Here is a 22,016-nt window from a genome sequence, read left to right on the forward strand (position 1 = left end):
GGCTGATCGCTGCTCAGGGACTGGCTGGGCATCAGTCAGTAGGTGGCGAGCAATCATATTGTGCATCACTTATTTTTCTTGGGTTTTATTCCTCTCTCTCTCTTTTACCTCCCTTTTCATTACAAATAGTAGCAGTATATTTTACTGTATTTCAATTGTTAAACTGTTCTTACCTCAACTGAAGGGTTGGAGTTTACCTTTTTTCCCATTTCTCTTCCTCATCCCAGCAGGGGAAGGGGGAGTGAGTGAGTGGCTGTGTGGCACTTTGTTGCCAGCTGGTGTTAAACCACAACACACTGTAAGTATTAGCATTCATAAAAATCACATTTTAATTTCACCCTTGTTGTGTCTATGCTAAAAGAATTTGGTTGACTGTTTAGTGAGGAAATACATCATCACATGACTATCCAAGAGAAACAATAAGGAATGTTCATAAACAAGTTATGAATACGGTATGTACACAGAAGTAGAATCCTGATATCTGACAATGCACAAGCAAGACAAAGGAGAAGCTAAATTAAAATCTTTATTCATTCCACTGCTTCAGGGAAACAAAAATTTAATCTGTATACAACTGTACTGAATAAAGTCAGAATTCTAGGTTCTCTATGAATGGTGAACCAGACTTTACAACAGAACAATACAGCTGTGGTTTTTAAAGGAGACTAGAAGTGTGTCTTTTTCTGAATATATCAGCTAAAAACCACAGAACGGATCTTAACGGGAGGAAAAAATAATTTAAAATACCAAAAAGTGAAGCATTTCTCAGGCTGAACCTGTGTGTCACAACTCAGGCCTAGATGCAGAAAGTCACTGTCTTAAGCTTGCAAGTCATCATCATACCAGCAAGTTTTTGATACTAAGGTACTTCTTTTGGTTTGACATAAATTCTTATTTAGAAAAAAAAAACTAAGGATCATGACAATTACAAATATGCAAATAAATCTAGTTCCATAACAAGAGCAGAACATTTCTGCTAAAAAAAAAAATATCAGCACCACAATAAAGATGACCGACTGTAATTATTTCCTGTTCAGATAGGATTTTTTAGGAGACATAATCTCCTAACTATTTGTTAACATAAAAAGTCAAGGACAGTTCGCATTAGGAAGCTGTAGAAAATAAAATAATATGTTATGATAACACACAGTAACAGATACATCTTAACTAAGTTTGAATGCATATAATAAAATTCAACTGCAAATTACCCAAAAAGGCTTGCTAACTGCCCAAGTATCACATTGCTCATATGTAACTTTTTCTATGATAGATTCTGGTTTTCTTTGGACTAACAGAAATCATGGTAAAGCATAGGAGAAATGGTTTTAATTTTTGAACAGAGATAAGCTTATTTAGAGGCTTATATGGCTCAATCAGTGTGGAATCACTACAGGATTCAGAGGTCATCTGCAGTGAAACACAGGTTTTCTTGGGATCAACCAAATCTCCTGCAGCTGTGGCACTGTGATCAAGCTAAAAACAACCCTTATGAGAGGGCTTCTGCTGGTACTTAACCTGGTTCTCTACCAGCTCCCCTCCCAATGTGTACATGAAGCCTGTACAGCATCTATCCCCAAATCATAGTCCAGTTCTTTTCCCAGAATGACACAAGTAAGGTGAGGGGAGCAGGAAGTTCATGATTTGTGAAGAATGTCTCTTGATTTCCCAACTGGAAATGTGTATTTCAGGCAGCTCACAGTGGAGACTTTGATTTGGATTTGTTTACCTCCAACTGTGGAGATACACCCTAAGACTTTAGTTGGTGGTAAGATCCATGCATTTATGCAGAGACCATAAAGTACACTAGACATGCATATCAAATTGAGTGAAAAGGGCAAGATTATTTGTTTTGTCCATACAAGAGAGAGCAGAATTTTAAAGGTGCCTGATACTATTTATAATTCCCCAGTAATACCTTCAAATTTACATAAAATCTGCTGTGAATTCTAATATTCATCATCTTATATTGACTTTCTTTCTTGATAATTAGCTTTAAATTTATAGGCAATACATTGGAAAATTACTTAGCATGTGCTGTAGGCAGGTTTTATGATGTGAGACTTTAGATCCCAGTGCCAGTTTATTAAAAAAAAAAAAAAACAACCAAAAAAACATATATCAGGAGACATTTTTCTGGTGATTTCTAAAATATAATGGAAGTAGAGTGACCAGGGTGTGGGCAGTCACCTACAAATTAGGTTTACAGCTCAAAGCCAGGGCAGAGAGAAGAGACACATTAGCCTTGGGGGGGGGGGAATAACGTTAAGAATTGCTGAAAACCTGCAGATCTGGCAGATAGACAAAATAGGTCTTAGGTGCTAGATCAAGTTTCAGAAAACCACACAGTTTCTCTCTGAAAGCAAGAGAGAACAGAGGAAATAAGGAAATGGCTAAAAGTCAGACTACAGAAGGAGTCAAGAAGGGCTCTTGGACCGGAAACCAGTATTGTGTAGGAACAGGCTACATGTTGCCAGAGAACCTGTAAATCTAGGAGTTTCTGTTGTATATGTCAATCACGGTCAATTAATCATCATTTCCAAGCTATACATGCTATGGTACACACATATAGGTTATCAGCTACTGGATCCAAGAAAATCATTAGAGACAGGGAGCTGCTGATTTTTTGTGTTGGTGGTTTGGGTTTTGGGGTTGGGTTGGTTGGTGGGTTTTTTCACAACAGATCTTGATGACTGCTTGCAGGCTGACTTTTAAGATAATCTTAAAATGCATATCAGCAAAGACTCAGTTGCCCATTCTTCTTTAATCTCCACAGAAGGTAATTCATCCTCTATCAAGTCACATCTTAGCAAAGAACAGAAAACAACAGAAAGCTGATCAGTAAACAAATCAAGAGCTCAGACATGTGACCAAGTTCCTGTCTATCAGCTGAGTCACAATAACTGACCTTGCCTGCTCTGGCTAATGTAGAGGCTAGATGAAAGTGGCTTAAGCTAATCTCCACTGCCTGAGAGTTGCAACAAGTCACACACTGCAGCTGGTTTCTGCAGCTAGGCAAGCATGGAGTATTTTGTTCTATCAGACTAACTGAATCATAATACCAAACAGCATTGGCTGGAGCTGCCTACAATCTGCCTCTGAAACAAAGCTGAAGGCATGACTTATTGCATCTGTATGTTTGATTATGAGAAAAAGAACTGTGTGACAGCAACCATAACAATCACAGACAGAAGTAATCAAGTGCATTGTCTGGGGAAAAAGAGTGGACAGAGACCCTTGTTTTCTGGCTCAAAACTTGAAGGTAAGATGAACTTTCTGCTGTTACAGTCTCTCCTGTGTTTGACGGTACAGGATTTTATGTGTATTTTTTAAATAAGAAAGATCTTATTTAAAAATGTGTCTTACTTGAATCAAACTTAAACGCTGGCTAAAAGCTTTCATGAAAAGATAGTAGAAAAATGGCTATCCCTTGAGTCAAGAAACAGCTTAATAATGTCTTATGTAATTCACGATACTTCCCAGTATGTCTTTTTTCTACAGTTTCTTAATGCACTAAATTTAGAGAAATGCCAAATCCCCCAGTGTTATGAGCTCAGTCTGACTGAAACAAGTCCCATGACTCAAAACTGCCTCAGTAAAGTAGATTGAATAACGGCGTATATGGTACTGTATTCTCTATACATAAGCACGCAGTAACTTACAGTATAAGCTCTATTTTCCAAGCTGCACCAACAGGGCTTTTGCCTGATGGTTAGAGCAAATGCAGATATTTTAAAGAGCTGTGTCTGCCTGAAAATACTGCAGCTGCCATCCATTAGCTTTTAATTTACTATGGTAGGATTGCCAACCCAAAAGTTTATAAAATGCCTCACCATATGGAGCTAGTATTTACCTGGGAGCCAATGAGCGCTCATACCTAAAACTCACAAGATCGCTTGTGCCTGACTTAAACGCTGAGCACTAGATGGAGCTGTGTCCTTGTAGCACTATTAGCTAAATTTAGATTACAGCTGTCTCGGGTACAATTCCAATTAGTTACATGCAAGTAGCAAAGATCAACGGCTTGTTTAAATGTCTTTAAAAATGCTGAACAAAAGTAACTGTACGTTCCTGAAAGCCTTTTTTTAGAACTGTATGTGTCCATGAAAGCTTCTGGAATATAAACAGAACACTGGGGAAAGAAACAGCTCAACAAGTGTAGTGCTTTTTGACAAAACTATCTATATGTTAGGAATTTTTTTTTAAAAGGTGTATTTCGTCTGTCCTAGTAAAATTTATCTGAAAAGGAGATTTTTATATCATGTGTACTGCAACAGAACATTTGATGCTCTAAACTGTGAGAGAGAAAAAAATAGTAAGTTCTGTTTTAGTATCAAGTAGCTGTAGCTGTCTTGCAAGATTTCAAGAAAACTTCAAGTGAAACTGTACGTAGAGACAAAATATCTTTATTTAAACTCTCATCTTGAAGACTTAACATTAACTCCACCAAATAATGATGGGGGGTGGGGGGTGGGGGGGGTGGAATATAACCATATCCTACCCATTAAAAAATGAGCATACCGCCCACGTGTGTTAAAAAAATAAACGGTTTCAAAGGATACGAGAACATTGTGCACCTTACCACAGGAAATCGGTAATGTGACTGGCCACAAATCTCTGGTAAAGATAAGGCTTTCCTGCCTTAATAGCCATAAGCTTCTACCCAGGGAGCACAGCCATTTAGAGCCTTCATCTAAGTGTCTGTTCTGGTCCTTACCCTTTGGTGACTATGAACCATTCTGCCATGTACCTGTACAACCCAGTAACAGACCAAGCAATGCACTGTGAAAGAACCACTAACATATGCAAGCCTAAGCACCATTCAGGCAAGTTTGCAGGATCAGGAACATGGCCTGAACTCAAATAAAGGGCTTCTTTTTGTCACATTGTCAGCGTGACCTATAATGTGACTGTGAAACGGAGGAAGAGAAACTCGGACAGCTCTCCTCAGTAATCCTTAACAAAATAAAAATATACCCTGGCCATTACATCTAGTTGAGATAAACAGTTATAAACAGCTATAGAGCAACACGTGTGATATCACAGATAACTTTCCACTGATTTTCAAGATGGAAGAAATTAAGATGGTCAGTAAAGCAGTGTCCAGCAGCATTCTCTTTTGGGGTTCCTAACTTGGTTTTTTCGTTAAGTATTTTCTGAGAAGGATGGTTCTGCTATCCCTGAATAAGCTTCATTGTTATATAAGAGAGGCAAAGACTTAACACAATGCCAGCTTTGTGACAGTAATGTGTCTGTACTACTGCAGAAAAGAAACAAACCACTCTTATTGAAGGGGGTCTTCTAGAATGGTAATTAGCCAAGAGGCCAGGACAGCTGAGGGAGCGCTTCTGAAACCCGCTACACTGAGAAAGAGAGATGCAGAATTAATCCACTTCAGCCAAATCATATTAAACAGGACTGACAGGATCAACAAGCTAAAGGTAGCCCAAATTAGGATTTGCTCAGCTTTCCGGCGGTACAATAATATTGTAGTAGAATCAGCACTCCACATATCAAACAATACAGAAACAGGACAGTAAAAGGACTACACATGCACACTTCAGCAGCAGCAGCTGCAGCAGCAGGACAGTGGTTTGTTGTCTATGCTTAGCCTGTGCTGCTCAATCTCCCTCTGCTTTTGCCTGTGCTCCTCAAGGGAGTGGCAAGAGTTGCACAGCCTCCCTGTTCCAGGTCCTTTCCCTTTGCAGCGCCAGGGCAAGGCCATGCTTGCCTTCCCATGCACTGGCTGACACTGCTTTTCCTGACAAAACACTGGAGTACAGCATGTACCAGCAGGGTTTTGACTCTTCAAGGTCAGGACTACACAAGAAGGGAGATAACAACCCTACATGGCCATAAAAGAGTAAATGAGGTCCCAGGTCCTGCTTCCATCACATGAAAAGTCACGCAGACACCTGTCCTAGATCACCAGTAAGGCTTGTTGGGGAAGAGGAGAGGAAACCAGGCTGGTGTTGAAAGACTCCTAGCTTTACCCAGACTGTTCTAAATTCCACTGAGCTTTTAACAAATGGTTTAATGACACTGCAACAATCATTGCTATAGCAATACTTTACTTTTTGGTATCAGTATTACGAAAGATGCAAATGTTATCAACCATTATAATTTTGACCACTCCTCTGCATGACCTGTTTAAGTTGACTACCTTAAAGGCAAAAGGAAAGACAGGAAAAATTCAAAAGCAAGCCAGATTAATACACAGCCCATGGATTCTTGCCAGTCTTAATTATTCTTTAGCATGTTCAGAGATGTTTCAAAGGCTTTCTACTTCACTCTCCATTTTCTCACTCTCCCACCTTGGGCATGCTTGCTCTGTAAGTGAGGTCCAATTCTGTATCTGGAATATCTGGTATGTGATTCATAGTCTTGGTCTCATGCATAAGTTTAAAAGAAAACTGAAATCATACATAACTATTCACAAGGTCAGAGAGTGCATCAGTTCGTAACAGGGAACAAAGTATTCCAACATTCCAAATATAGTACAAGCTTACACTAGGGAAACGGAAATTCTAAAACTGAGGACAATTATTATAAGTAATAGAATTACATTAAAACAGCATGCATATTAAGCATGCCTAGACTATTTAGATGGAAGTCAACATCACCACAGAAGACGGCAAACTGTGGTGGTTGAAACACAACTACTCCACAAGCAGTGAAAATTGCATGTGTTAATTACATTGTCAATGTTGCAAACTCTTTATCTCACTTTCTGCTAAACGCTTGCTGTTCAGCCAGCTCCCTAGAAAACTGACATAATTAGAAGTACTCAGCACACGTGCTGTAAAGAGTTGTGTCAGTGTTACACACGTGGGATGACCTCTCTGAGTAAAACTAAGCACTTATCAGCTTTTGGATCAGCAAGGCACCCAAAGTGACCAACCAGTAAACTTCCAGGGACCAAAACTTGCAGCATTTTTCATATTTCTAGAAGAAATCCTGGAATCATTACAAACAGAAGAACCTACACCTTTTGAGTGTGAGTCTTTGTTTTATGTTTTTGCTTCCTTGGAGGCTTCATGTACTACAGATTTTTGCAATCATAAACATAGTATTAGAGAATGTTTTCAAAACAGCAGCCAACAGAAATATGACACAAAATACTTACACCAATATAAATGGCCCATGATGTTATTTTCCCCAAGAGAATTAAAATAGATAAGAAGTTCTTTAAATATAAAAATACCTGAGTTTAATTGTTATTTTTTTAAAGAGTATTACTTTTCTCAGTTAATAACATTTTGGCTAACCTAGAAAATCCCTGGTATGTAGGAATATGCACCGAAAACATGCCTGGTAGCGCTATTTAAAACAACATAGTTTTATTCAAATTTTCTACTTCCAGTAATAAGGATGTGAAGAATAAAACTCAGAAATGGGGGGGGGGAAGGGGGGGGGAGTTGTCTAAACACTTCCCTTTACGTTGAAAGGACACCGAAGGGCTGCGCACACCCAGCGCCCCCTCAGCGCTGAGGTGCCGTGGGGTTTCTGTGGAGGCGGGTGCGGCGGGCTGCAACGGGCAGCCAGACCCCACCAGCTCCCGCAGGGCACCCCGCGGCTGCGGGACCTGAGGTACCGCACCACCAGGGGAGGTCCAGGGGCACCGGCCAGGCACCCACCAGGGCCCTTGGCACAGGATTTACCTCAGCTACCCGTCTCGTCGGGGAGCGGGCCGCGCTCCGTAGCCCGTTTGCCGCTGGCAGGCGGGCTGTGCGGCGGGAGCGGCTGTGCCGCCACAGGTGCGCGCACCGGCGCTAAGGAGCTGTGAGGGGAGAGGGAGGGCGCCCCCCGCGCGGGTCGGACCCGCGCCCCATGCTGCAGTTTCCCGCCGCGCCCGCGGCCCCTCGCGCACCTGCCCGCGCCCCTCGCGCGGGTTGCGGGAGCGCCGCGCGCACTGTCCCGCCCGCCCTCACGCGGGGCCGGCAGCCGCCGCCGGTCCCCTGCGCGCAGCCAATGGGGGGCGAGTTGGGCGCGAGGGGAGCGGGGCCGCGCGCCGCCCGCCCGCCGCCGCGTGGCGCACCTGGCCGCGGAGCCCGGGAAGCGCCGGGGCCGCTGCGCAGGTCAGTGCCCGTGGGCGGACTGCGGGGGGGGCGCTCGGCAGGGGGGTCCTGCCCCGGCGGGGGAGGGTCGGCGCCGCTTCCCGGGCGGTGCGGGCGTGCCCCGGGTGCGGGCTGGGCGGCGGGGCAGGGCAGGGCAGGGCGGCGCGGCGGAGCGCGCAGGCTGCCGGCGGCTGCTGCGGCCGCGTCCTGAGGGGGATCCCCCGCGAACCCTGCGCGGATGTGACGACGGTACCCGCTGCCTCTCCTTCTTTAAGTACTTTGCTCCTGCTGTGAGAGTTAAGGACTCCACACCGTTGGGAAGACTTTTAAATAGACGCGGCTCCTGTAAGTTAAATATTTATTCGCACAGCGAGCAGAGCCTTGAAACTTGAGTTCAACGAGCAGTTGGGCAAATAAACCGCTTTATTGACATAGGGCAGTCGGTCCGGAGGCTCGGAGGCCAGCCCCGACAGCCGGTTGCATCCCGGTTCTCTCCCGTGGGAGTGAGGTGTACCTCCCCCCCGCCTCCGGCCTGTAATTAGGAATTAATCCAGTGAAGAGGTGCGTGGGGGAAATAAGATAGTTAAAAGGATATTCAGCAAAGAACAGCTGGAAGACGCAGCTGGCCGTTAGGGGCTTCTTTACCCGTGCAGAGATAAGGGCAGTAAGCGTATGAGGTGATGTCAAGTGATCCCCGGTTTCATCGTCCAGCACTCATGTCGTGCTGCTGCAGAAAAGAGACCTCCCCCTTGACACTCACCAAAAAGATAAGGAATCACACCTCTCTGCGTATGATCATTTGTTCAGTTTTGTTTTGCATGAGGCAAAATAGGTTGTTAAGTATTAATTTGGTAGGTTGGTAACTGCAGATCTGACTGTATGTAGGTGAAGTGCAATATGTGCTTTTGGAGATTTGCATGTACAACACGTATTTCCAGAGTCATAAAGGTCTTTTGCAATTTCATGGTTTTAATTGCAGGGTTTGGGCAGGAGGGGGTACAGTGAGGGGCACTTCTCTGTGGTTTTCGTGTTTGTTTTGTTTTGTTTTAAACAAATATGTAGACAGGTGTATGAAGAAGGGCTTCATTCTGAAACTTGTGTGGAATTGCGGGAAGAGGGGAGAGGAAAGAAGGCTGTATTTCAGCTTTCCAGGTTTATTGATTTACTTTGCTTGTGTTCCTGAGTTTGACTCGGATCTGCTGTATGAATTTACTAAAACCAATACATCTTTCATCTTCCTTGTATCTTCCTGATAAAGAAATGCTTGGAGTAGATCTCAGCGTACCAGGAGGGTGAAAGGACAAATTGGGACAAGCCTAAGTAAATATGGGTTGTTTTTAAATGATACGGATTTACCCTCCATTTGCTGATAGTTCCAGATGGAAGCAATTTTAAGGGCCCCTTTGAAGCTGAAGAACACCCAGTGAAAGTCAGAGCAGAGGGAGAACTCAAACGAACCTTAGGTTTGTCTTCAGAACAAGTATAGCTTGGTACCAGAATATGAAGGGAAAATAATATGTAAAAACAACGTAATTTGTAACTGATAAAATAATGTTAAGACCCTAGTAACAACGCTTAAACTGAGGGATAGCCCAGGACTGATCTCCATTGACTGATGATGTTTGTATCTGTCGTAGATACACGTGACGTGCCTGTAACTGTTTTCAACTAACGTTAGCATCACTTTTAAAAACTTAAATGCTTTATTTACCTAAGCCAGGTAATAATCAAGTGTCTTGGCAAGTATCTATAGCAGTTTAACTATCGTACATTTGGGACTCTGCCCTGTGGAAAGTGCAGAATTAAAGGGAGGGGACAGAAACTGAGATCTGCGTGGGTGAAGCATGGTAGGAATTGGGCTGGGAGCATTGTTCCCTGGTTCCATGTTTTCTTGCTGCTTTCATCTCCTGTCCCAGGAGGCTGAGGAATTAGAGGAATGGTGGCAGAGGGCACGGCTTGCTTCGTAGTGCTCCAGCAACCCCATCTATATAAGGGTTGTGCTAGAAGCCGAGAGGGCAGGAAGAAACAGAGATGGGATAATAAGCACTATCTTCCCATCACTCCTACTGTATCTGATCTCACTTAGCCTGTGTTGACGTGGTACCAGCAGTGTGGAAAAGTGATCAGGGGTGGGTGCGTGTGTAAACGAAGAGAGAATACATCAGTGCAGGCATAGACTGGAGAAGTGCTTTCTGGGGTTTTGACTCAATTTTCCCTGATTCCTCTGTCACTTTTCTGTTACACTGAGTCTCTCTGTTACGCTAGACTGTCTGGCCAGGCTCTAAGGCAGTGTAATGTGTCTTAATGTGGTAGACTGTATTTAAATGGAAGATGGGAAGAGAACAGATGGAAAAGAGTAAGTGAAGACCTTAAGAATCACCTTCCTTGAATCCTTTGATAGAGTCAGCAAACAAGGGGGAAAGGCAGAGTGCGAATGTACTATAAGTGCAAAACATGGGAATATGAAAAAGAACAAAAAGATAGCCACATTTTTTTTTTTCTCCATGTGCAGCTTTGCTTCTAGCCCTCATTTACCTAATCTGTTTCCCGTTTGCCTCTTTCCGGTCTCTCTCTCTTCAAAACAAACAAACTCCCACAAAAACCTGTAAAGCACTTATCCCTAGACACTACTTTCACTCTTATTAGACTATTCAGAAACAGACCAGAAACTTAGTTCACTTTCCCCACAGCTAGGGATTTGTTTCAGCCTTTCAGCTCAAACAAATGAGAGCCTTGACCTGGTAAGATTAGCAAAGAGCTATGCTCATACAGGTGACGCAGAGCCTCAGTGGGACTTTGCTCGTTAGCAAAAAAACCTCCACCTTCCCTCCTCCCCTCAAAAAAGATATTTACAGGAATAGGATGAAACCATTTCCTTGCCTTAGATGTCCATAGTATGTTTCAAAGGATTTAGTGTTTATCAAAGAAAATAAATGATGCATTAGGAAATGTGTTTTGTGATAGTGATCACTCAGATGCAGATGTGTTATAATTCAACATACTGTTGAATTATCAAATTCAAAATCAAGGCTTTTCTGCATTTTCTAGAAATACCTAATAGTGTAGAAATAGTAAGGACTTTCAGAAGTCGCTCTTCTGTTAGTGAAATTGGCATCATTCAAATCTTTGGAGGTGTTTATCATCTCAGTTCGCCACTGCATCTTCAGAGTTCAGTGAATTCAACTTATTAAGGTATAATCCTGAAGTTCTCATAAGCTGCTGAATAAAGTTTAGCCTGCAGTGCCTGCCCTTGACATGCTTGATCAGTTACCAGAGTTGAGTAGATGCATACAAAATTATTTCGCTTCAGTAACTTGATCCCTCAAAATTTGGGAAGTTTAAGCCATGAACCATTTTTAGTTCTCTAAATTTTCCCCAGTTTGCTCTTGCCTATTCTGTGCTATCAACTCACCTGTTACTTTGAAGAGCTGAAGACACAGAGACTCCCGCCTTTGGGTAATCTGTTCTTTAACTTTGTCTGAGCACCAGCTCTGAGGTGATAACATGTCTTTGATAAACTGTGACAGCTTGAATGTCTTCCTGCCACTCCTTTACAGCATTTTATAGTTGTTCTTCTTTTAAATAGGTGCACATTAAGCAACAAAATAAAGGTACTTTTTTTTTTTTTTTGTAGCTAGATGCCTCTGCTTATATGTTTTAGCACAATGTTTTTATTTCAAGTTTCTTGTGACCTTGTAACATTACAGTTGCCTCCTGTTTCCCTGCATCTTCATGTGTTTTATTTGCTATAAAACCATTTCCCAATAGCACTTTGCTCTTCTTTGGCAATTCATTAATGCAAAGAACAAAGAAGTGAAATTATAAAGATAAATTCCTTTCTGAAAGAAACATATAAAGTAAATCCTAATGGCACTGTTGCCGGTCTAGGGCAGTTTGTGGGTTTCACATTTATACCGTGCATCTGCCAGGTTACAATGTAGTGGTTTAAAGGACTGTAAGTGTGACCTAGATTTTAAATTCTAATTTGATAACCTGTAAAGCAAGATTGTTAAGAATATTGTGTAGCTTACTAGTATTTCTGGAAGACCTGTAACCCAAAGCTGCTGAGGGGAGAGAACTGTATCTTTTCATACTGGAAGTCAGTATCAAGGAGGAAAGATTTGGTGTCTTCACATGAATAAGACAGGACATTATTTCTCTACCAGATGATCAACAAACAAGCTGGGAGCCATTAGTGTTTTTCTCAACTGTATGTGATATATAAAATATATTCTTATATTTATTTTATATCTACATCAAAATGGGAGTTCATCTGTTTAGGTGAATTTTCCAGGTAAAACCTGAAGTAACTGGAGATGAAAGTTGAGAATTAAATACAGGGGATTTGTGGTTTAGAGAGGGGAAAAGGTAAGAAACCTGACAGTGACCAGATAGTATGTGGCAGACAACACATCTGGAATAGTAAATAATGGATCTGACTTCCAAAAGTTGCGATAACAGAGTGTGAACTGCTAATTGTATGAGAGATCTTTTGCATATCACCCAAGGACATGGTGCTAAGTTGATGATGGTTTTTTGAAGCAGATGTGAATTTGGAGAAAACAGATCAGCAGGCCTGATCCTGCTTTGGCAAAATCTTGAATTAGGCTGGATGAGTGAAATAAGATTGAATGCTCCAAGTCAACACATGCTGGATAGAAGAAAACAGACAAGTCCAAAGCCTGGCTTTATTACAAGTGTTGCTTATCAAATGCTGACTGTGAGTCTTGTTTTACTAGAGCAACGATGTAATGTGTATTAATATTCATAGAGAATGATTCACTTGTTGGTTATGTCTTTGTACCCTTTAAGATCAACAGATTGTATGCCAGTTAAAGTAATTATTAAAGATAAATTTAAGCTGCTGAATTCTAACCTGGGTTTCAAGCACTGACAGTATGGGAACTGCTGTTTTACTTTATTGTCTTCTGAAAACAAATGTGGTTGGTCTCCACATTCAGAGGTGACTTAGCTGGGGATGTCTTCCTGTTTCTGTCTGTACTGCTCGTACAAAGTCTTTTTGTTTTGTTTGTTTGCGCTATTTTCAACCCAAAGTTTATTTCAGAAGTCTTAGTTTGACAGGGGAAAGTATTTTCCAAGTGTCTCTTGAATATAGCGAATCACACTTTTTATTCCACTACAATACAGTGCAGATGGTAGCATCTGCTTTAATAACACATAATCAGAACATCTTATTCTAATGACATTGCAGTAAGATTTATGAATATGTTTCTGTGATGGTGATGAACTAATGCATGTAATCCAGTCAGCTCCCAAACAGAAGTATTTTGATGTTTCACTCCAGAAAAAACAGTTTATCTAGCAAAGACCTTGATGAGGTAAATCCAGTATTTTAAATAGGAAACCAGCACAAACCATGCTGGGAAGCAAAGTTTTTGCATTTCTCCAGGATGGTATTTGCTCTGTGCAGTATTGGACAGAAGATGTATTAAGATCTTCTTGCATAAGACTTCTCAGTCTTTTACTTAAAATGTTCTATCATTCTGTAGTTCATAATTAGATTTCTGTTAAATCATCTTTGTCCTATACATTCAGCACCTTGGTGACATTCCAGCCAATGTTAGCCTACATACTACTGTAAATATGCTCTTGGGAATTGGAAGTAGGTGATCCAAAGAGGTGCCTTCCGACCTCAGCTATTCTGTGATAACACTCCCATATGCTTCATGAAACCCTTCTCATTAGGTTTAAGTGCAAGTCTTCACAATGGAATTAACAAAAGCTCTTACCTGAAATGTAGCGTTAATTCCATTCTTTTTTTTTTTGATGTGGAAAACCTCTTTTTCAAGCTTTAATGCCCAACTTAAGGTATGAAGTTGTCCTTTGGATTATTTATGATTGTAACCTCTCTATATACTTTGTAGTGAGGGTACAACTGAGAAATCACATAAGCATGAATCTTCTTCAGCGGCCTTACCATCAATTCCTAAACAGTTTCACTGACAGATTTATCATCACCCAGCAGACCAGGAGAAAAAATGGCAAAACAAGTGCCTGGATCTTGAGATGTGTTCAGGACATGCATTAACAACTTCAGAAACTGTGAGACTGTAGGAAATGTGCTAATAGCTTTAGCCCAGATATGCAGACATGGACCCCAGCTATCTTTGTTGATTGTCCATTACACCTACTTACTACTAAAAAGAAATTCAAACAACAAAACAAACAAAAAAACACTCCCCAAAACAAACAAAATAACCCTCCTCTAGCTGAATTTAAGGTACATTTATGCAATTGCTATGTAAGCATGTATACATATATAAGTAAAGCATTTATTGTAAGCTCTTTTGTGATATGTATGATACGTACTTTAATAATTGTTTCAAAAAGGGAAGAAGAACAAATCTTAAAATTCAGAGGCTAATTATATGGACCAGAAACACATTGGTTGTAAAATATCAACAAAAGTAGGATATATAATTCTTTTAAATAATGTGTTCATTTCATCTGAAAAAAAATCAAAAAGTCAAGTGAATAGTGTTCTTGAAAGTAGTCTTCTGTAATGAAAAAGTATATATACAAAATATTCTAGTGTTAGTACAGATTATCTTAAACCTGAAAATCTCACTCATAAACATTATATATGATTAGTTAAATATTTCTTGAATTAAAATATCCTTCAGTGTAGGAAGCTGAATGTATCCATAGTAGTAATTTTACCTGAAACTGGAAAAAGCCCTATGGTCTTTTTTTATGGAAAAAGCCTTATGGTCTGATCTGGCAAACTTCACGTGTACAAAATGAAAATCATATTAGAACCTTTCCTTACTAGAAGAAAGGAATTGTTATAACAAGCTTTTGTGCAAGAAAAGATCTGTTCTGGCCTGCTTTGCAGAACATACTGTAGTGTTGTGAAAAATACTTAAGTCTACAATTAGAATTAATTAATTAATTACCTACACATTATCCAGTGCATGCAACGTTTCATAATAGTTTTAGATTAGGCTAAGGATTAGAAAACTGTTGCAAGAATTGTGGTCCAAATCTGGTTTGCTTTGATTGTAGTCTCCATTTTAATTAGGAAATTTGGTAGCAAACTCAGTTTCATTTGTAAGTTTTGAAGCCCAGCAGGTTCTTGTTTCATATAAACTACTTGCAAAAGGACAGACTGTAGAAGAGTGCATTTTTTTTTAACATGGGGAGAGGAGTTTGCATACAGAGTAAATTATTTGGTACAAAGGGAATTCATGCTCTTGAATTAATATAGTTTCGATTCACCAGCCATTTTGTTAGTTTTCTATGTAATCAAAGCTTCTGATTATCCAGGGACTAATTGTGAAGAATTGACTAGCAGCTGCTAAGTTCCTTTGGAAACCCAGATTTGGGTACTTAGAAACAGAGGTTTGAAATTACTTGGGACTGAAAAACTACCATGCTAGGCAGCTTGCCAAGTTTGCCCAGCAGTATGTTTGTAAATATCATTTTACAGTGAATGTATTTTGTTTGCTTTCCTTAACTAATAAAGTAAACAGTATTGTTTCTGTCACGCAGCAAAAATATCCCATATGCATAAGGACTAATAAAGAAGAAACAATTTCATTGTGACAGAGCAGTGTTTCAGTGTTTAACATGATTGTATTTTTCTTTTCAAGTAGGAAAAGACTGGATATTTTTTTGAATTAGTAAAACTGTTTCAAATATTTCCACTGCAAGTTTTTGAGGACCACTGAAACACAGGGGACTAAATCACTCATATATATAATAGCAAATAAAATTTTACTTACAAATTTAGTATGAAATATAAAGATGTCATGATCACCAATACGGGAGCAGACTTTGATCCATTTTCTGAAATAAACTGAAGAAACTGACAGTGAATTCTGACTTCCTTTTCTCTCCTAAAACAGAAGTAAAACGATCAATTTCATCCAATGGACAGTCATTTGAATAGCTCAGTCTTTTTTCTGTTGTTTTTATTTTGATTTTTGTGCACTGTGACTTGGCCTGAAGTGCTAGAAAGTTCTGAGCTATTTTTCATACAGACAAATTAGCCAGTAGCTGTTGGGATTAGAGGACTTTGCAAGTCATTAGCCTGAAATAATTTCATTGTGTGATTGTTTTAATAAACAGGCCCAATAAAGGCATTGTTGTCAAACAGTAAAATACAAGATTAAGTTATTACATCAGGAACCTTCATAGATTTATTCACAGTTGGACCAAATATGAGTAGTAAGCCTTTCAAACAGTTCTGAAAAGCTGCCAAGTCTTAACATGAAATACTCTGAAGTAAAGCAGGATGCGTAAAAGCCTGCATCCCCTCAGGTGACATTGCTGTTTGGGACTGTGACACTGTGCTTTAGGACTTCTGGCCTTGCTATAAAGACATTCAGGCCCTTTAAAGTAATACGAGAATTCTGTTTCATTTGTCTGCTATGTCAGGGCAAAGGTGTCTAATCCATTTATTTCAGAGCCAGCAAAAGTTGACTAACTTTATATATTGCTTCAGGTACCATTATACTCTAGCACTGGCAGTAACAACTGTAATTTTTCTGTTTGTTTCAATCAGATGGAAGAATTTTTGTTTGGACTGGAAGTAACACAGTAGTACAAATTTTAGGGCTACAGTTTTATTTTTTGGCAAATACTTCTGAGTCATTTTTCACGTTCAGGTAGTTAATTAAAATACTTATCTGGAAATAAATCTAGAGAAATCCTATGTATGTTCATTATAATGGTTTAACTTCTATATTTTTCATACCCTAAAAGTAAAGGGAGTTCACTATTAAAAGAGAACAAAAGTGACCCTGTATACATACCCAGCTGATGAATTATGCTGACAGCATCCTGAACATCAGATGTAAATGTGTATATAAAAACCAGAAGAATACTGAGTTTATGAATGGGTCTGTTTCTAGATCTAGTTCTTGCATTCAGTTTCTGTTAAGAAAGATGTTTTTTAATTTGCAAAACTTCCAAAAGCTTTTTAGATTAAGTGTCCTAGCAAACCTGTAAGCCAAAATGACTAACCTGGAATATGGTAGCTTTGAAGGCTCATACATGGAACCAGTTTTAATGAGCAGTTAATCACTTCCTGGAAATTATGTATAGTTTTTAAGTTTTGCAAATTGGAATAGACATTCTGATACATGGAACTGTGGCTGTGCATTTTCTTCTCTTAGTCCTACATATCATGCATATTCTATAAGGAGATACTTAAATTGATTTGACTTACCCTTGATAACATGCTTTGACACTGCAACTTGTTCATTTTACGTTTGTATTGAACTGAGAATAAATGCTTTGAGATGGTTGGCAGACACAGCGTGATGGGCTTTGTGGTTGGTGAGAACCTGTGAATGCCTAGCACGGTTGATAATAAAAGGTGCTACATACAACAGTAGACTTCCAGGATCTCTGTTGTATCCTGGGCCATCAGATCTATCTACTTAATGGAAGCAGCATGGTGGGCACTGCAGAACTCTTTCGTAAGCCTACAAAAAGTAGGCTTGCAAATGCTCAAAACTGGGTATAGTTACCTGAAACTTGCTTGTTTCAGTTGTGGTAGCATGCATAGATGAATGTGAAGTAGAAAAGCTGAGCGCTTGGGTGGGTTTTCAGTGTGGTGATTCTGTTAAGATCCTTTGCTAGGTAAATATTTTTTCTGTGAGCTCCTCCGTAGAATGGGTCATTGAGGAGACATATGTATCTAGTCATATGTTCATTATGGGCTGCTTCGATTTCCCTCTAATGTCAGGTTCTGGTTTCAGTGGGTGCCCAATCTGTCCCTAGTCGTCTTGGTATTCGTTGTTTTTCCAATACTGGAAAAAAGAATAAAAGATGTCATTTTTTTCTTGCCACCTGTGATGTTTCTTCAGCTGGGATATATTACAAGTTTCTCTCACCTATGTGAATCTTAAAAATATTAAATGTTGCTTTTGGATATCAAGTTACTGTTGTGTCTGTCTTGCAACATTGCCTCCCTGTATAATGCTTTTTTCTCATTATTAGAAAATTCTGTTAATCCACTAAGCGTGGAAAATAAATATGATAGGAAAATATATCATTCTCTGATTTAGAAATCAGTTGTGGCGCAATGTTTGATACAGCTACTTCCTTACTTGTTGGCCAGTTCTGCAAGGAGTAAAATGTCCCATATTCTAAATAATGGAGGAGCAAAATCAACAAAACGTGTCATTTTAGATCAGGATTTAACTCGCCATGGAGAATTTTTGCCTCTTAGTTATACCTATTCTTTAGGCAGAGAAAGAGAAAAACCTTGAAGACAGCTTTTTCCAAAAATATTTTTGTTGATCTTCAGGAAGCCATCAATATAAGAATGGTATTTTTTTTTATATATAAGTATGGGCATTAACCGACACAGCTGTTAAAATTTGTTTTCATTGATGTGATGAGTAATGTGGGATATGGTGCTTTTTATAGTGATCCATTTGTTGTTCCTGGTTTAATGCTTTTAATCCAAGCAGATTAGTTATGTTTCTGGCAGAAGTATATTTTTCCTTTCTTTTTCACACACACTTCCCTCAAAATAGGTACTGGAGGTTAAATTTATACAGAAGTACTTGATACTGTCAGTTCCTGTTAGTGTGAATTCAGCTTGTTAGTTGTGTTCACAGATGCAGGGTGGGTCATATTAGATCAGCCTAGCAATGTTTCCAGTTATTTATAAATTGCTGCACCAAATGTTTCAAAGAGGGAACAATACTAATATGAAATTAAATTTTACAAAGTCAAAAAAACTGTCCTTTCAGTATTTGTTTTTAAGCCTTATGTCTAATGCTGAGTTTAGACTTCACAAAAGTCTTCATATCACATTAATATCAAGTTAAGGCAGATTCAGGACAGAGCTGTATAACCTGAGTAACCCAAGAGTAGGTCATTTCATAATGAGAAATAATCTTAAGAAATATCTTTTAATTTTGTCTGTGTTGGACTGTTCCTCTATGTAGTCTAACCTGTGTAGTTCTAAAAACTAAGCCAGTTGGCTGAAGAGTTTTTGCTTTTTGTTGGCAAAGCAGCTGATTTTTACAAAGATCCTTTGTGTATATCATGGAACCAAAGAAAATGGACACTGAGCAGATTTGAAAATCGGACCTCCTTACATTTCTTTGAGATATCAAATCTTCTGGCCCTGTGTTAGCACTGGCCTCTTTCAATCAAACATCTGTGTTTTCAGACTGATACTCCAAATGGTACCTGCGTAAGTTAATGCAAAATCTTTTGTTTCACAGTGCTCATAAATACTTCTAGTATGTGTGTGTATATATATATATGTATACACACACACACTACTATATACTCATATATACTATTAGTATCCCTAGTGGGATTTATATACATGTACTTAATAGATTAATAAAGTTATTAGTTGTGCTTGTTCTGCTGAGTTTGTTCTGTAACAGCATAATGGGCAAGAACAATGATTTCCATTTAAAAAACTTCCTGAAATGCAGAAAAGTGAACAAAAATTCACTAGAATTTTCTGTAAGGGACTGGTGTGATCCAGTAGGTTGTCATGGCCAGGCTGAGAAGCCTTTTTTTCAGAGAGATTTGAAAGAGCCTGGGAACTATTTATGAACCATAAGAAATGTTATTCCTAATTCACGAGTTTTAAAGAATATTTTTTCCAGCAGTATAGTTTGTCTAAATTTTTAGGATTTTTACAGAGGATAATTTTGTATACTTCTGTTAATCATATATACCTAATCTCTCATTCTGTCAAGGTCTTGTGTTCCGCTGTACTCTAGGGCAAAGAGTTCATTGGTGCATGAATTCTGTGTTTACTTTTATTACCATTTCCCACCTTTCAATTTACTAGAGCATGAATTTACTTTCACAGGGTCATTCATTGTATCATTTCGCAGCTTGTTTTTAAACTCTTGCATGTTTTTGCTGGTTTGGTTGTGGTTGGTTGTTTGGTTTGGGTTTTTTTTTGGGGGGGGGAGCAGGGCAGGGGGTGGGGGGAAGGGATGCAGTTTCCCAGGCGTTAGATGTTAACCTTCATGGAAGAAAATTTGAAGCTGTGACCTTGAGGCCAGTGAATAACTCGGATTAGAAGGGAAAGAAAAAACATATTTTATTTTGAATGTCAGAATTTTGGGGGTCTAACTCTTCTTAAGTGTAATACCTTTATAACTAAATCTGACTTTTGTATCCCATTCATCTTTGCATTTATTTTAAGACCAGCAATGTTCTCATTTTGGTTTGGAAACTTTCAAGTATTCTACCAGGTAATGCTTTATTCAGTTGAAGTTTAAATTCAAAGCTTTTATTCATTGCGTTTTTTTGTAATTTTAACTAGCTAGAAATTGGAACTAGTTAGAAGACAGCTGAACTAAAATAATTAGAGTGGGTTTTTTTCAGTTAATACAATAGTAAATAATGAATGGCATTTTGGTTTTAAAACTTGCAAGTTTGGACGCTACATTTCCCTTTATACTCTGTATAACAGAAAACTTAAAATATCTGATAACAATTTAAAATTTAAGTTATGAAGTGCTTTTTTACACTTTTATGAACAATGTTTAAAACAACACTGAAGGAGTGGAGGGTTTTGTACAGTTGATAGAACTGCTATACCAGGGAGCTGAAGAAACCTCACTTTGCACATGCCATTCTGTCAGCATCAGCTTTGTAATATAAGGATGAGACTTTGTACAAACATGAGTCAGGAAATTTGGTTATGGTACCAATAGCAACTGTAACTTAATACCCATGAGTCCTGTGGAGGAGTTACTATGAGGTGATTTGTGTTCCTAAAGCATCATAAATTATCAGTCAGATCATTTACCATATTTTTTAAGTACTTACTTTTTCCTTCCCTCTCCCTTCCCCCAAAACTGAAATTCAGACTTGTGTTAGCAAACTTAATGGGTTTATTTTTGAAAACAGATGTTTGGCTTTGACTTTGCTCCATCATAATGCATTAAATTTAACTACATTCAGTTCCCTTCATATTTTAAATCAAATTATTTAGTATAATATGTTTAAAAGCAGCATAGCTCTTACTGCTTGTCACACTAACTTTTAGCAGCCGCACACAAACATGGTGGTTTTACAGTGCCAGAGTAATACTCAGCCGCTTGCATAAGTTAGTTTAGCTTGTTTAGTTAATGAGCTTAGTTAGCTCATTTTCATCATAGAAGCGTTGTACTAGTACTGTGCTTCACCTAAGGATGTCCCATCACATAAGGACTCCCAGTTACCAGTTCTGCCATCAACCTGAGATAGTTCAGTATCAGGTCTTTGTTCAGTTTTGACTGATCTGTATTTCTCTATAGAGCTTCCTCCTCCCCCGTAGTGTGGACCCTTTACAGTTTCTAGCTGAGAATAAATATATTTTTAAATTCCCATTCTAGTTATTCTTTTAAACACGACCACCACCACGCCCATAGTCTTGTTTTCATTTATTACATAAAGGTAATCAATGAACAAAGGACTCTATTTACTATCTTCTGTCTATTCCAATGAAGTATATGAAGGGGAAATAGAGCAAGTAGTGCCTGTATTAACAAATAAATCAAATTTAAGATGTAATCTGATGAATAGGATTTTTGGCTGGATAGTTCTGGAGGATGCTGTATAAGTAGTGTACCTTAGGCAGTCATTCTAGTGATCATCGGAAATTCTTCTGTTCCCAGCAGCTGTGGATGGTTATTTAGAACTAAGGATTAACTTAATTAGAGAGGTATGCCAGGTTCTAAAAGGCCAGGATCCAAATATGTATTTGTAGCTTTTGCATGTGATGGTGTCATGAGAACTTCGGAGCCAGGTTGGAGAGATGAATCAGCAGCTGCGTTCCTGTGGGGTGACAGGATACAATACAGCTTGTGGCCGGGGGAGAAGCAAGGTGGGAAATGTCAGGGGTGGAAATTGTGCACATTTGTTCATACCAGCTCAAAAGTTTTCTTGCAGCTGAAGAAAGTGTGGAGGACTTCTGAGGCTTACCTAAGCCACTTGATATTTCATTGTACCATTAAGTAC

The 22,016-nt window shown here is 39.2% G+C and overlaps 1 protein-coding gene across 13 annotated transcripts in view; it reads left to right on the forward strand.

Annotated features, from left to right (window-relative positions):
* Window positions 1-7,639: 7,639 nt before the first annotated feature.
* Window positions 7,640-22,016, forward strand: part of PPFIBP2 (PPFIA binding protein 2) — a 107,506-nt gene continuing 93,129 nt past the window's right edge. For 5 of the 13 annotated variants that reach the window (XM_080404666.1, XM_080404670.1, XM_080404658.1 and 2 more), the window contains exon 1: window positions 7,640-8,075. In XM_080404666.1, coding sequence (XP_080260792.1) covers window positions 7,828-8,075 — 248 coding nt within the window. In that variant the 5' untranslated portion in view covers window positions 7,640-7,827. Of the gene's footprint in view, window positions 8,400-22,016 lie in introns of all 13 variants that reach the window. The other 8 variants (XM_080404664.1, XM_080404665.1, XM_080404667.1 and 5 more) reach the window with 3 other exon arrangements.

This window comes from Falco punctatus, assembly GCF_963210335.1.
Source record: "Falco punctatus genome assembly, chromosome: 10".
NCBI classification, from domain to species: domain Eukaryota; kingdom Metazoa; phylum Chordata; class Aves; order Falconiformes; family Falconidae; genus Falco; species Falco punctatus.